At 40.7% G+C, this 16,595-nt stretch overlaps 1 protein-coding gene across 2 annotated transcripts; it reads right to left on the bottom strand.

Moving 5' to 3' along the window:
* Window positions 1-12,290: 12,290 nt before the first annotated feature.
* On the bottom strand, window positions 12,291-15,726 carry igfals (insulin-like growth factor binding protein, acid labile subunit). Of its 2 annotated transcripts, none has more exons than XM_079520373.1 (2): window positions 15,670-15,726; window positions 12,291-14,103 (listed from the first exon to the last, which is right to left on the bottom strand). In XM_079520373.1, exon 2 carries the CDS (start codon window positions 14,096-14,098, stop codon window positions 12,353-12,355), a length of 1,746 nt encoding a protein of 581 aa, XP_079376499.1. In that variant the 5' UTR covers window positions 14,099-14,103; window positions 15,670-15,726; the 3' UTR covers window positions 12,291-12,352. The 2 variants fall into 2 exon arrangements, with proteins under 2 accessions (XP_079376499.1, XP_079376500.1); XM_079520374.1 differs by lacking the exon at window positions 15,670-15,726 and adding an exon at window positions 14,920-14,936.
* Between the last annotated feature and the right edge of the window lie 869 nt (window positions 15,727-16,595).

The following is a 16,595-nucleotide window of genomic DNA, read 5'->3' as shown; positions in this document are numbered from 1 at the left end:
CGGTAAAATAGGAGTATGAATCGGCCCTAATTCCGAGACTGTCTGATGGTGCGTTCACACAGGCAGATGCAACGACGCAGTCTGCCATTCATTGTCAATGGAAGCCAGCGACGTGACGCTACGAAGCAAATCCGACGCTTGTAGCTGCTGCAAAAGATACAACGGCTACAAATGCACTGTGTAGCTTTGCATCTTTGCGTCTGCCCATGTGAACGCAGCACGAGAATTAGGATTTTGCCAGTTGCACCATAAGAGATTTGCGTTGTTAAATGTATGTATAATAAATAGTATTAATAATGTTCAAAATATTTCAAAAACGGCAGATCTACAAGCTCAAAACGTGTCGTTTAGCAAGGCGTTGTGAGCTTGTAGATCGTCTGTTTTCCGGTAGCCAAAGTGGCATTAAAGTGGTGTTTAAACGGATTTTCATGCTATGTCGTATTTAGCTGGGGACCCCCTGGGAGCCGCCTCAAGGGCCCCTGGGGGGCCCCGGACAGCACTTTGGGAACCACTGGAACAAAATTGTCCGCAAAGGAACGCGTAAGGAAATAGACCAATCATGTGACTGCTGGTATTTAGTGGCATACCTCTTTAAGTACAACCCAAATTTTCATCCAATGCCGTGATTTGTATTTTTAAGCAACCAGTCAAGCATTATTGTGACCGACCCAAGAAATTTGATTTCTTATTAAAGCACTTTGTTGACCTGGGGGTAATTTGTTAAAGGGGATGTAGAATCTTTGCTTTAAGCTGCTTTGTAGTTTGTTCCTGTTCTTTGTTTTTTAGATTTATATATTTTTTTCTATATAAGCTGATGTCTGAGGCTTTTGTGTCAGTGTACTGTGAAACATAATTTGAATGTTTTATGTTTCCTACTGTTAAATCATGCTATTGTTCTGTATTAGTTGGCTTTCATAGAAAAGCACTTAATAGTTTCTACTTTAATAGTTACATTTATATATTGAAAAAAAAAAAGTCAATCAAATAAGTGCAAACTTAAAAAATGCATTTTAGGCATAACCAGCAGTGGTAATATCAGTGAGGCACATGCTAAAAATGTTACGGCATTTATTCAATCAGTCTGTCTTTTAGAGATTTATATAGCCTAGTCAATAGAGGAGCATGTATTGTATTTGCTAAAGCCTGAAATGGTAACATTTTGTAGAAATCTAGCCTCTTGACCTTGTCTAGAACATATCGGCCTCTCACTCTCAAGTGCCTTTGCCTTCCTTAGATGAAAAGTTATGTTTTGAGATTGTCGGAGCGAAAACACCAGTAGTTAAAGCTTGTGCACATGTTTCTGCACAACAAACGTCTACTTTAGGCTAGCAGAGGCGTTCACATACTGTAGAATATGTAATTATATATGCCATAATGTATTTTGGCCCCGATCCCCGCCTAAGTATTTCCGCGGACGATAATTGTATGAAAACAAATTGTGTCGGTGCCTGAGTGCTGACACCAAGCTAAAACATGAAGATTAAAACCCCCCAGTCCTTGGCCGTGGTGCTCTTTGGGTGCAGCTTACGTATTATCATGTTTTAAATTTCATTTTTTCAATTTAATGTTTGAGAGACATGGGACATAATATATGATCTTGTATAGCAACAAGTCAAAAGGCTTATTCTTGTTTTTCTTTTTTTTTCTCAAACGTTCAGTGATTTAATTCATATTCTTGTAATACATATTTTGCAATGTTGAATGAAGAATTCTGTGGTTGACATGTAAGTTGCATCTTCAATTACGACAGTGTATTGTGCTTAGGTTACTCTAATTGAAATGACCTCCTACTGTGTTTGAAAAATCTAACAAAACGAAACAAACAAACAAAAAAAAAGACAATGCATTTTCTTTTCATCTTTGCTTTTCGCTTCGATAGAAAACCATGTATTTTCCAGGTACACCTTTTTGCTACTTACAAATGGGAAAATTAATTGTTTACATTCAGCAAGCAACTCAGAGGGGAAAAAAGGTTTCTTCAAGAAAGTATGGTATTTTGCTTTACATTTTTTTATTACATGGCATAAAAGGCAGGCTAAACACATCTCCTATTGCATGTGATATGCGATATCTTAACCAGCTTAAAAGAAAGGAGAGAAGAAAAAAAACAGTTCACACTGTCACACTGCCAGAATATTTGTATCGAGTCATTTTTAGTGTACTTAAAGGCTTCTTAACTTCACCTCTGCGAGCTCTGCTGCTACTGGAAAAGGTATTAGCGTTAGTTTCTTATAATACATGTAGATGTTTTGAATGTTTATTATGCATTACACATACACATAGCTCAGACTGTCCATACCTTTATCTGCATCAGACTTGGCTAAACCGTATTTGATTGACTTATTCTCTGTGTGGGTCTCAAGTTTTTGAGTTACAATTTTTGGTACTTCTTTCCGTCAAATGGCTTTAGTATGGCGATAACGATAACAGACCTGCATTGTTGTGGAATGTCCCGAGTTTTCAATTGGTTGAAGTCGGTTATATTTCGGTTGGCCTGCCAACATTATCCTTTGCTCCTACTGGCGTGCAGCATTTAATATGCCCCCATCCTGATTAACTTCGTTATCACAGGACATACTGGGCTTTTGTTGTTGCGTTCTGCCTGGGAAGGAAACTTAAATCCACTATGTCCACTTTTAAACTGAACCAAAGTGGTGTTCTCTACTAGTGACTATTCAAATAGGTATTGTGCTATGTAGACCTACTTTGTTACAAATCAATGGCCGGATTGTGACGCATTGTGAGCTTGTAGATCATCTATTTTCAAATGGCCGGAATGTATATATTAGGGTTGAAGTGGGTAATGTATGTTTTCGTAATAATAGTCAAAATGTATCAGGATCAGGGGCATCCTGTCCAAAATTCTAAGGTAGTTGATCAGGGCGCTGGCCAACACCCCACAGGCACACAGAGCTATTACCGTTCATTGTCCGAGTATGGCTCTGTGGTGGCGGAATAAAAAACGAAATAAAAACTAAAGCTATGATGACTAAAACTAAGAAATGTCCTCAAGAAAAAATAAGACTAAAATGTTAGGGAGGGACTAGTGGAGAAGAGATTCAGTAGATCTAAGAGACAAGTTGGTAGCAATCTTAAAAATAGCAGATCTACAAGCTCACAACACATCGCAGACGCAGACCAGCTGTTTTTAGCAGTGCATCCCAAATCAATCATTACGACGAGGCCATCAAGGCCTGCCGAAATACATTTTTGTCGACAAAATCAACTATAGATTGTGTCTACTAAAACCAAAACCTTTTTCAGATGACTAAAATATGAATACAACTAAATTACATTTTCTTCAAAAGACTACGACTAAAACTAAATCAAAAAATTGCTGTCAAAATTAACACTGCTGTACACCAACGGTTATATAGTCATATATATAGTCATATAAGTCATGCCTAAAGCTCGGGAGGAGTGGAAAGGCTTGGTAGACTTGACATGGACATGACTACCAGTTCAATTTTATAGTAGGAAATATGGCAACAAGTTAAACACTGTAAAACTGGTGTGGGTTCTGTTTTTGGGGAAAGGATGTATCACTTTTAACCTTTTCATTTATATGATGTCATTAAAATGATTACAGTGATGAAATGACAGAGAGAACTATACCCATGGCTTTTGCTTACAATATTAATGGACTTCCAAGTCCATTTTTGTAGTTTTACCAAAGACACCTGTACTGTTATTTCTTTTGAATATCATTGAATTTCATCCATTCATTTTCTTTCTTTCTTTTATCAGCAAAACGTCTAGTTTGATAAATCACCTCATACCTTAAAGTAGATTGATATGGTTAATATTCAGTCACTGATAATATCCTGTTTTTCTTTTTTTACTATCTAGTTTAGCTGTAGTTGTACTCTGCTGTTATACAAATGATCAAATGAATTCTGACTTGATGTCTCTGTGTGTGAATTTGATTTAGCATTAAATCTATGTTTGTTAATTAATGGCAGATTTGTGCAATATTGGCGAGCACATGCTGACCGTGACTCAGCTTTTGACTACAGTGAAGGAAAGCCAGAGAGGAGTTGGGGCATTTGTGTTAAATTCTAAAGTGGCCATATAAGTTAAATATAGAACTATTTGAAGTATTTCTTTTTTTAATTTCCCTTATTGTTTTTGCTCAGCTCCATAGTGCTAGTTGTGCACTGACTGTATGCTGTCAAGTTAGGCCTAGAATGACTGTAGGTTGCTCTCTCGCCATTGGATTGGTTTGTTTGATTGGCTAATGGTTTTACTCGTCATCCATAAAATCATCATGAAGCAACGTCATGTGGTCAAAATGGATTTAACTTTTTTTTTATATGAAAATAATTCTTGTAACAAATCTCAATGGCAGATACAGACCTTACGTTGAATCATTCTATGAAATTGTCGCTGGCCCCTGCTTACCGTCTTGGCTAACCTAAATCTTTTGAGCAATTCTCTCGGTAAGCTCGATCGGCTTACGTGTATATTGTTATAACATTTCTTTGTTAAGTGTGTTAAATTTAATCTCTATAGTGGACCAATTAATATTTTTTCAAATACATCGGTGCCTTTTTATAACGATTTTAAAACAATCATTTCAATTTGGAACATAGGGAATATTGCTCTGAGATGCATCTCCACATTCTACAAAAGCAGAAATGTAACACAGACCTATATACCAGGGGTTCTCAACGTTTTTGGCCGGGGACCCCCGGAAATGCTTTGGCAATGTCTCGGGACCCCCGCCCCGCCCCCTCCCGACCCCCAATATAAATTGACTGCTACAATAACCTTAAACCATTTTGGGCGGGAACCCCTTTTGGTGTTTTAAGCATTCTTATAATTTAGCTATTTAAAAATAGCAGATCTACAAGCTCATAGCGCGCCACCGAGTGAGCTTGTAGGTCTGCTATTTTTGAAAAATCGTGTTTTTTTTTTTTAAAACTTCTTTTTTTTTTCTTTTTTTTTCGAAAATAATTTGGGGACCCCCTAAAATAATTTGGCGACCCCCCCGAGGGGTCGTGACCCACGGGTTGAGAACCCCTGCTATATACGACAGACCACAATTAGATTTGAAATGTCAGTGCCTTACAGTATTTTTGTGGACCACGTTTGAAGGAAATTGACCTGTAAACGACGGCCTGTATTCCAGGGGCCACTTGAGCTGAAAAGTGTATCACTGTTTGCATAGAAGTGTTTTTTTTCCCACTGAGACGGTTTAGCAGAATGACGCAAGAGACACGATTGAAGATCCCCTCTCAGTCTGTATTTGCCATGCCATTAGACAAACCATTATGACAGCAATACCTACAAACTCCTTCTGATCTCAATTAGCCTTTTAGTGGCACCAAGAAACGAAACGAGAAAAAAAAATAAGTATTTGTAAACAAAAGCACCAAATAGACTCTTGTAAATGAACTGTAATAGATGTGTTTATTATTATTATGCTCTGCGTTGGAATAGTTTAATCTATTTTGCATTACCGTTAGTTGTGTTGTGTTGTCTTTTGTTTTTAATATTATGAAAATGGAGCCTGAAGATTTATGCAATCTTGTACATGTATACGAGTATGATGTATGGAGCTGTTCAAATTTAGTAAAAAATGATACTTGTACAAGTGTGGTCATAAAATAATCTGAATGTGGAACCGCTTGTTCCATATATGCCGTAGAATTTCAGTAGAAATGTTATTTTAACATTGAAGCCCTGAAATATTGAATGTATTTGTTCTAAATTAGATATTCAATGAATAGGTCACTGGAAATATTATTATGGAGAGCAGTTAATCCAATATGATGTAGCATCTAGTTGTGAATTGCTATTCAATAAAAAATAATAAATTTATAACAACTAAAACACATGCACGTTTTCAAGTTTGTGTACGTGTAACGAGAGAACGAGATGTGTTTTTCTCAGGCTAATGCAACGATTGAATAGAGAGCAATGTGTTAACCCATTAAGACCTGAGGCCAGATTCTACAAATGTCTTTAAAAAAACAAAAAACCTGTTTCTATGTCAGTGGTACAAATATTTTCATGTCAAGGAGCCCCAGAATTATATGTATTTTGCCGTGAGCCCCATATGAAAATATGATGTTCCAGGGACCCCCCCAGAAGCAAAGATTTGAGTTAAAAATGTTTGCTGTGAAAATATATTCAAAGATTTGAGCCAAATTTTCACAATACAAAAAATAGCAGATCTACAAGCTCGTAGCGTGGCAATCGGTGCCGCGATATGAGCTTGTAGATCTGCTATTTTTCAACAGATAAAGCTTAAAATACTGGTTAAAAGCTATAAGGTGACGCAGATGTGTCCTCGGGTCTAAATGGGTTGAATCTGAAAGTGCATTTCGCAGATGTCTGGGTTAGATATTTATTTACAAATAAACATGTCCCTTATTTTGGTGTATGGATATGTAGGAAACATAATTCTGATAATCCTAGAACATATCGTGGTTGAAATATTGATATTTTTGTCTTGTAAACAGCAAGACCTTTAGCTGAAAGCCTCATAGAATAATAGACATTTGTTTTCTACATTTAAGAATTGTGTACTGCATAATATTTTGTAGTGTATATATTTACTAGTTTGTTAACACTTGTTAAAAATGTCACACTACAGTTATGCAACGGTTTACAGAATTCACATTTATTTTTTATCATCTTGGGGAATTAAACTCTTTTTCATCTGACATAATAATAATGTGTGCAATACTTTTTGTCTCGTGAACTCAAAGTGTAGAACTGGCCTATCTTTAGCAGAGGTCGAGTGACCAAAGTAGAAAATCTGATTTTTGTTTCATTGAACGAATACTGCTGTAAATGAATAGAATAAAACATTAACTACACCGTAATGTTTCTTCTGTAGGGCCCCTACTTGAATAGCAGACATACTGGGAAAAATCACACCCGTGTGAACTGAGTGGTGCGAGGTCTTATGTAGCCTGATCAGCTGTGGTCTGACGTAATGTCAGTGACCATAGTAACCATGCTCATTTATTGGGTCCCACGTACAGGTACACACACGTACAGGTACACACATACATAGACACAAACATAGATACAGACAAAGCTGGTTGTTGGAGTGGTTTGCACCACTCAAAAAAATGAAATCAAATGCACAAGAAAATAATGTAGACTGTTTTTTATTGTATTTTTCAAAACTAGTGCTCTTTAGATTGGTGGTTCTCAACGTGGGGTTCGTGGACCCTCACGGGTCATTGAGGCGGTTCCAAGTGCGTATACAAATGGAACTGAATGGACACTTCTATTTGGTTCCATTTGTACACTCGTTTATGGTGGTCCTTCAAATGAAAAGTTTGAGAAGCACTGTTTGAGATCATAGTTCTAACAATATTACAGTTGGAGGCCATCGATATTGTCCTTTTCTTTTTGCTGAGGTTTGCGTGATCTGCGCAAAAGGACAGTTAACCCATTTTGGGCGAGAACCCCTTTTGGTGTTTTAAACATTATGTTATAATTTAGCTATTGAAAAATAGCAGATCTACAAGCTCATAGCGCGCCACCGAGTGGCGCGCTACGAGCTTGTAGGTCTGCTATTTTTAAAAAATCGTGAAAATTTAGAAGGATTTTTTCAGGATTTAGAAGGATTTTTAAAGGTTTTGAAGTCAGGCCTAAATGGGTCAAATGATAAGGGACAATATCGGTGGCACCCAACTGTATGATCTCAAACAGTGGTTCTCAAACCCTCATGTCATGAGGGTGGTTGAATACAGTGGCTTGGCCTGTGGAAAGAGGGGAAACGGACCCGTCAATGGTACGTTAACCCCTTTCAACATGGCATCCCTATTTTGGGCACGTCATAATGAGAAAATAGTGCAGATCAGGTTCTTATGCTATTCTCATTTAATTTTTCAATTCAGAAGAAATTGTATAACATCAATACCATGTTACAATATTGATATTGAGGTATTTAGTCAGACCAATTGTTTTGGGTCACGATTCGAGTAAAATCGAAATTTTCTTTTTGCACATGCACACACTACAGTGGGGGGGGGACACGCAACAGGCCAACAGCACGCACACCAAGGCCGAGCCCCCACTCGATCATGATTGGCGGAAGGCCCCATCTCTATCCTGATTGGATGAAGGCTGGGCCACCTAGTCAAAAACGAAAACTATGTTTTTTTGACCCCCAGGGGTTAACTGGGGACAGGGAGGAACTCCTTATATGGTCAGCACACTCTATAGTAGGGAGGATTATCACAACAAAACAAAAAAAGAAGTGATATTTGAATTAAGTGAAATCACTGAATATACCTTTAAAATATAATATATTTAAAAAAATGTTGTATAGTTTAAAACAAACAAACTAATCTAAGAAATTCCATAAATAAATAAACAATAATTAAAGAAGTAATTAAAATTGCTCATTTACAAGCTTGTGTGCTCTACTATTTTCACTAGTTTGCATACGCAAACATCTGATCTCTCTTTTGGGTCTCGATCTGAAAGGTTTGGGAACCAACCAGTGTCCTTTAGGGTGCATTAGGAAATGTGCACCGGGAGCCTCTTAGTTTGTATGGCACAATTGTGGCTAGTTGCCACCCTGCCATTAACTTAATGGCAAGATGACCACTGTGTGCATATGGTCTATTGAATAATCAAACATGAGTATTCTCAACATTTTGAGCACCTCAGAACATCTGTAGCTCCAACGGTTTAGAAGATAGAGCTATGTTTTTGGGTATTGTTGTCCGTGTGGGAGGGGTTATATGGGGGTCATATTAGCCAAGAACAGTTGAGATATTCTCTCCTAAATGAAGTGCATATACATATTTTACAGGTCCTCCTAGACTAAGAGTACAGTATCTGTGTAGTTTCAGCGTTGTGTTGCCTCTGGTTCTCCTCTAGTAGTGCACACATCCTCCATGCCACCAGGTGGCAGCCTAACCCCATCAGCTGCTCCAGCAGGCACTTTGTCTGGCTGGCACAGACAACACTGTTTATCATCACAGTATGGACCCTGTCTGTTATAAACACACACAGAAGTACTGTTTATCGTCACAGCATGACAAACTGTTCTGTGTTATTCCACAGCGCTGTTGACAAAGCTCACTGAGTCACATAAATATACACTCAATGTTCCAAATGACTATTAAAAGGGTCCTTTATTTTGAACCAGTCAAAGAAAACAAAGTGAGCTTTTTTTCATGTCATGTCAATCAATACCCATTTACTCATACAAAGTCAAGTTTGAGATTTTAGATTTGAACTAAAAAGCATTTTATACTTTTTTTTTTTACCTGAGTTGACTGTGTACTTGGACTGCTTTTCCCCTCTACACCAAATCTCTTCTCCAAAAATAGCTAATATCTGAATCTGGGGCGACTGTGACTCAAGAGGTAGAGTAGGTCGTCCAATGATCCATGGGTCGGCGGTTCGAATCCCGGCTCCTCCTGGCTACATGTCGAAGTGTCCTTGGGCAAGACACTGAACCCCAAATTGCTCCCGATGTGCTGGTTGGTGCCTTGCATGGCTTCCGCCGCAATCGGTGTATGAATGTGTGTGTGAATGTAATGCACAATCTATGTAAAGCGCCATGGATAAAGGTGCTATATAAATGTACCATGTACCATTTAAATAAACCCACTCTTCTCCAAAAATAGCTAATATCTAAATAACCCCACGCGTTATGTGAGCTTATAGATTGGGTACTTTTGGCTAATCCTCCCAGAACAGGATGCTGGGGTTCAAGTGGTTAATTAATACTAAAATGGAAACCTGCAGGTGACTTTTTCAACGGATGCCAGGCAGGGATGCAGCCTTGTTTTGGTCCAGGACCACCAGGCACTCGGCTGAGGATGCCAGGCAGGGATGCAGCCTTGTTTTGGTCCAGGACCACCAGGCAGGGATGCAGCCTTGTTTTTGTCCAGGACCACCAGGCAGGGATGCCGCCTTGTTTTGGTCCAGGACCACCATGCACTCGGCTGAGCGCTGCGCAGGAGTTTGGCCAGAACGCTACCGATCCCAGACTCCAGCTCTGAACAACAGACACACACAGTGAGTATAGACGTTGTGGATGCGATAGTAGGTTCATATTGTTGGTTTTGAGACTGTGTGTGGGCTTGGAGCAGGGTTTGGAAGCTGCAGTCAGTCCATTCCATCCTTGATTTTGTGACAAACCACAGCACATAAAAGGCACTTAAAACAAGAATCCAGACTTCCCAAAACAAACTGGTCAGGCTACTACTTGGCCTTACTCCTAGAACCCACCTCACCCCTGCCCATTTTGATAAGCTGGAATGGTTGAGGGTTGGTAACAGAGCACATCAACTTGCAATGGGTCTGGTGTACAAGATTCGCTACACCACCAAGATATCCATGTAGGCCTACCTGTCAAAATACTCACTTAATGTCAACGAAGTCCACACTCACAACACCAGAGGGAGTTCAACTAACCACGTGCAACCCAGATTCGGCTCAAACATGGGATTAATTTAATTTCGCTCCTATGCCACTAAATTGTGGAACGCCGTACCAACAGCCATTAAGAAATGTGCATCCCTAGACTGCTTCAAAACTGCTCTCAGAGAGCACCATGGCTGCAATTCGAAACTGTCCCCCACCCCTTTTTTTCCAATATATATTTCTATATAATTTTTGATAATTTCCTTTTTTTCATAGAAGTGTATATTTGTACGTCTTTAAATATTCCGATGAATTGAAAATGGAGTACCCTGATGTGAACAAGTCTTAGTACTTTTATGGTTTCACCCTCGTAGGGGTTTTTGTATTGACTTCAACACTTTTGTTTGAAATGTACCCATTCTACATACTGTGAATACACTTTTCAATCAATCAATCAATCAATCAATCAATCAAACAAACATAATGCTTGCGCAGAAAAGTAGACATGTTCAACTTACTGGGGACCACTTCTGTCCAAGGATTCAGGTCCATATCATCATCATCATCATCATCAGTAGCAAGTGGAAAGCTTTCAGTACCTGCAGAATTCCCAGTGGCATCCATCCTCTGTTGCCATAGTAACGCAATGCAATGTTTTGAAAGTAAATATGGATCCGGGCCTTGAGGGCACTCTGAGGTGCCGTTTATTCATGAGATGGATTACCTATAAGTGTTAAAGTGCTAAACCAGATGGACAATGAAATGCTACTTTGCTTACAAAGAGAATGATAATTAAAAACTATTAGGCATTGCTTAAATTGATTATTTCGACGAGGAGCATTGGAGCTCCTCCTGTGAGTCACCAGTGGAAAAACTAATTAGGCGCTGCTATTGTTGGTTTTAGCCATTAAGACCCGAGACCAGATTCTACAAATGTCTTCTAAATCATGACTGTTTTCTGAAAATCCTATGTTTCTATATCAGTGGTTCTCAAACTATTTCATGTCAAAGACCCCAAAAATGTAATTGGCCACGACCCCCATCTGAAAATATGTTGTTCCAGGGACCCCCCAGAATCAAAGATTTGAGTTAAAACGTTCGCTCTGAAAGAATATATATTCAAAGATTTGCGCCACATTTTCACCATTTTTCAATAGCTAAAGTATAACATAATGTTTAAAACACCAAAAGGGGTTCCCGTCCTGAATGGGTTAAGACCCGAGACCAGATTCTACAAATGTCTTCTTAAATCTAACAGTTTTCTGAAAACTTTTCATGTCAAGGCCCCCAAACATTATATGTATTTGGCCGCGGACCCTCATCTGAAAATATGTTGTTCCAGGGACCCCCCAGAATCAAATATTTGAGTTAAAAACGTTCACTGTGAAATTATATATTCAACGATTTGCACACATTTTCACGATCTTTAAAAAATAGCAGATATACAAGTTCTATATGGTAATGATCAAAAAAAAAGTGTGTTTATTATTATTATACAGTGGCGCTCCACATTAAACTAAAGGACTTGTTCAGTATCAATTTAAATGAAATGATGCCATTTTCTTCATGTGGTCCCAGTATCAGGATTTTAAATGGTGTTGAATACACAAAGGCTTAAAACATACACTGAAGTTATTGTTTCTATGATGTGTTTAATTTTCACAGTACAGTTTGCAAAGGAGCTCCAAAACATACAGTTTACACATATATTATGGTTGCATATTATGGTTCATTGTAAAAATATAACTTGAACACAGGCAAACATAATCAAAGAAAATGCAGTGTCATGGCAGTTGTGTGAATTTTCTGTCTGTTATTAGATTGTATTTTATTATTTGTTAAAGGCCCATCATATGAAAACCAAAACCTACACTAAACAATACTCTTATCTTGTCTAATCGGTACATAAATGTTACAGTTCCAAAGTAGAGTACTTTAAACCACCACTTTAAACCTGGCATCCTGGCATTATGTTGCACATAAGAAATAAACAAAAGAAATGTCAACGACACAGGACATGTTGGTTGGCAACATCCCGTAGGTCGAGGCCGTCCAGGCTGGGTGGGCTGGCACATGTAATGTTATTGTAGATGGTGACAGTCGTGTCGGGCTCCTCGCCCTCCGCGTGAGTTTCCACTTGCCGGGGTATCACCAATGGCTTCCTCAAGCTGTACAGTCTGAGTGGAAGAGCATTGCAATCACATTGCCACTGATTCCCTGTCAGCAAAAGTTTTTCCAGAGTTTCTGAGAAATCAGGGACTATGCTCGTCAAAGCATTGTTTCTTAGGTCGAGATAGCGCAGCTTAGGCAATAGCTGTTTTGTGCCGTTTGGCAAGAATTGTTGGAAAACATTGCCAGACAGTAGCAAATATTCCAGATTCTTAAGACCATAGAATGTGTGGGACGGAACAGTCTCCAGCTTGTTGAAACTCATATCTAGCCCCAGCAGGCCTACCAGGTCAACAAAGCTCTGGCGTTCCACTATGGAGATGTTGTTGTGTTGCAGGAAAAGCCGTCGCAGTCCAGAGAGTCCAGTGAAAGCTTGCGTTGTGACCTTGGTTAAGCAGCCTCTGTCCAGGTGAAGGCTGTGCAGCTTTGACAAGCCTCTGAACACGTGGTCTGGCAGGCTGTGGAAGCAGCTTCCAGACAGGTTGATGACAGCCACGTGAGAGAGGCCAGTGAAGCTGCCTGCCTGCGCCTCCTGCATCTGGTTGTGCTCCAGCTCCAGGTTGCCCAGGTGGCCCAGCCCCTCAAAGATCCTCTCCCCCAGAGAGCGGATCCTGTTGTGGCTCAGCCGGAGCTCCTCCAGGTACTGCAGGTCCCGGAAGGTCCTGGGCCGGAGCCCCGTGATGGAGTTGTTGGAGAGGCGCAGCACGTTGAGGCTATGGAGCCCCAGGAAGGTCTCGTCGTGGAGGCTGGTCAGCCGGTTGTTCGTGAGGTCCAGCCACTGCAGGGACCTCATGCCCACGAAGGCTCTTGGCACCACCGTCATGATCTGGTTCTGGGCCAGGTAGAGCTTTTTCAGCTTTAGTAGTTTGACAAAGACGTTGGCTTTGATCACCTTGATGTAATTTCCCGTTAGGTCCAGCTCCTTCAGCTCGGTGAGACTCTGGAAGAGCTGCGGCTGCAGGTACGCCAGCCTGTTCCCCGCCAGGAACAGCTCCCGCAGCTCCACCAGGTCGTGGAACGCCGTCTCGGGCAGCACCGTCAGCGAGTTCCATCCCAGGTTGAGCTGCCACATGTGCGAGAGGCCGGCGAACAGCCTCTCCTCGATGCGAGAGAGCTGGTTGTTCTGGAGACTGAGGGAGGCCAGGTTGGGCGTGTTCTGGAAGATCGTCCCCGGCAGCGACCGCAGGCGGTTCCGCTGCAGGTGAATGTGAGCGAGCGACGCGAGCGACCTGAACACCTGGGGGTCGAGCGTCGCCAGCTGGCCACTCTGCAGTTGCAGGAAGTCCAGGTTGGCGAGATCCTTGAAAGAGCCGGCCGGGAGCGAGGTGAACAGGTTGCCGTCGAGCCAGAGGGAGTGCGTGGCGGGCGGGAGGTCGGGGGGGACCTGCGTGAGGTTGCGCGCGCTGCAGTACACGTTGAGTTCCAGGCTGTAGTCGTCGGGGAGACAGGCGCACCCGGGCGAACACGGGACGGTCTCCTCGCCGCTGGTCTTCTCCACGCCCCCCGCCGTGTCGGGGTCCGGCAGCACCAGCGACGTTCCCAGCACCCACCCCACCACCAGCAGCACTGGGGCCAGCATACCAGCTGTGGACACAATCGGTGTGTGCTGCGTTAAGCCTCAGAAACATGCCCATACAGTATGTACACAAAATGGTCAGATTAGGTGACGACAAGAGAGCAGATATACTATATTGTAGCTGTTAGGCAGACATTTGTTATCTCCATATCTTGAAAAACAATAATAATAATAATAACAACATAAATGAATTCCCCATTTTATACTAAAGTAACAAAAGTCAGCGATCTAAACCTTTCTAAAGTTTTTCACTTATAAGGACATGCCCAAAATAAATATGGACGCTAGGTCGAATGTGGTTCGTCTGTCACTCAGTCGGTGGGTTTTATAATTTTTTTAAACCAATGAAAAGAACAGTATTAACAGCTTCGACTAAATTAACTACATTTTATCCATCCATCCCATCCTTCCGAACACAGGTTATTTATTTTTAATTTATTTTTCTACTTCCTGAAAAGTAACCGTTTTGGTTCTGAACATTCCACCTGACAGCAGCCTTATGTAATGGGATCACTTTAGTTGTGTGTACCACTCTAAATGTTAATTATCCTATTTTGGGCGGGAACCCCTTTTGGTATTAGCATTATGTTATGCTTTAGCTATTGAAAAATAGCAGATCTACAAGCTCATAGCGCGGCACCGAGTGCCGCGCTACGAGCTTGTAGGTCTGCTATTTTTGAAAAATCGAAGAACGACTGACATAGAAACATAGCTTTTCCAGAAAACTGTCAGGATTTAGAAGACATTTTTAGAATCTGATCTCGGGTCTAAATGGGTTATGTTACAGACTATAGTGCCTACGCTATGCTTCGTGTTCCTCTCACCTTCAAGCTCGCTGATCTTGATTCGAGGTTGCAGGCGTTAGGTGAAATACTGAATGACTAACCTCTGTGCAAATTGTTTGTATGCAGAACAGAGACCCTGGCAAACCCTACAACACTCTTCCACCCACTGTATTTGTACAGTTAACCCGTTAATGTCCACATGGATTTTGTTTGTTTGTTCGCTAAATTTCACGCAATATTTTAAGCGATATTCTCTTAACCCACTAATAAGACCTGAGGACGATTCTACAAATGCCTTCTAAATCAGTAGTTCTCACACTTTCAAGATACAAAAAATGGTTGAAAAATAGCTGTGCGGCACGGAGTGACGTGCTGTGAGCTAAAATCTTAGGACGTGATTTAAAATTATTTGCGTGCCTGGAATGGGTCGCACACAAAAGAATAGTGGATGTATGTACAAGCCCACAACGCATCGCAGCATGGAATCCTTGTTGGTTTATTTTCCTCTGCTTAGTAATATGCTTCTCGTTCCTAAAATGTAGCTAAAATCTAAAATGACATGGATGTTTCCCAGTTTAAATGGGTTCGTTTGACACATTTACAAAAGAAGCAAGACTTTATTTTCTCTTAGTGACTGTCTCCAGTAGCATGTCATGTCATCAAGCATTGTAAAAAATAAAAAATAAACAGAAAATAAGTGTATTGTTAAATTGCCCATAACCTAGTTATCGGGATGATGTGATTGGGCCCTAAAGTAAAACACAGCCGTAAGTTTTCCCTTTAGCTTACCTGGTTAAGCTGGAGGATTGCCGTTAGATGTTTGAGCGTGTATTGTTCTTAATGTAGTCTCTACAACACATTCTGTACTAAACGAGGCAACAGGTGAACATGTTTAGTTAGATTGGCCTTTGCTGTTTACCAAAGCCAGGGTCCTGCCACAGAGTGCAGTTTACTGTAGATTCTCCACTGATACACAGTATGGCAAAATAGATAAGATGGTGAACTCATTGCTCTGGACCTGCATGGGAACAAAACCACATACTTTGGTTTACAAAGGACTCACGTACTCACATACAGTAGGACGGAAGGGGGTGATACAGTATATACAGTATAATAGAGAAGGACATTACACTGACAGACTGTGTAACTGACACACTGGTTCCCAAACAGTGGGTCGGGACCCGTTTGTGGGTCACGGACACATTTTTATGGGTTTTGGTTTCTTACATTTTTTTTGTTTCAAATAAAACATTCCCAAAAAAAGCAAGATTTTTCATGAATTAAAAACAAATTCAATTATTTCCCCCCCCCCCCAGTCAGTCAGTAAGTCAGAGAGACTTATTGTCGGTATCAGCCAGCCAGGGTGCGGGAGTCTATCCCCGTTTCAATGACCTCTGGGAGATGGAATGCTGAGGTGGAGCGCAACGCCTACCATCAGCTCCCAGTACTTAACTTCAACCCGTGCTCCTCACACGCTGAGTTGGCGTTTTCCACAGTAATTTCATGATGAAGAAACAAAAGAAAAATCCAAGAAATTCCAAAATATATGATTAAGTACTAGTGAAAATAGCCAATCTTGTAGATCTGCTATTTTCACTGGTTTGGGTCCCGGCCGGGGAGGCATTCAGTTTCTCTTTTGGGTCACAGGTTTAAAAGTTTGCGAACCACTGGTGCAACATGATAGGCTATGCCTTTATTGCTGTAGGGCAGGGGTG

The sequence above is a fragment of the Electrona antarctica genome, assembly GCF_951216825.1.
Source record: "Electrona antarctica genome assembly, chromosome: 14".
In the NCBI taxonomy this organism is placed as follows: Eukaryota; Metazoa; Chordata; class Actinopteri; order Myctophiformes; family Myctophidae; genus Electrona; species Electrona antarctica.
Note: the sequence above shows the minus strand (reverse complement) of the source record. Positions and strands in the feature narration are given on the sequence as shown.

Excerpts from the sequence above, each read along its gene's own strand:
- igfals (XM_079520373.1), bottom strand. The coding sequence starts at position 14,098 with ATGCTGGCCCCAGTGCTGCTGGTGGTGGGGTGGGTGCTGGGAACGTCG.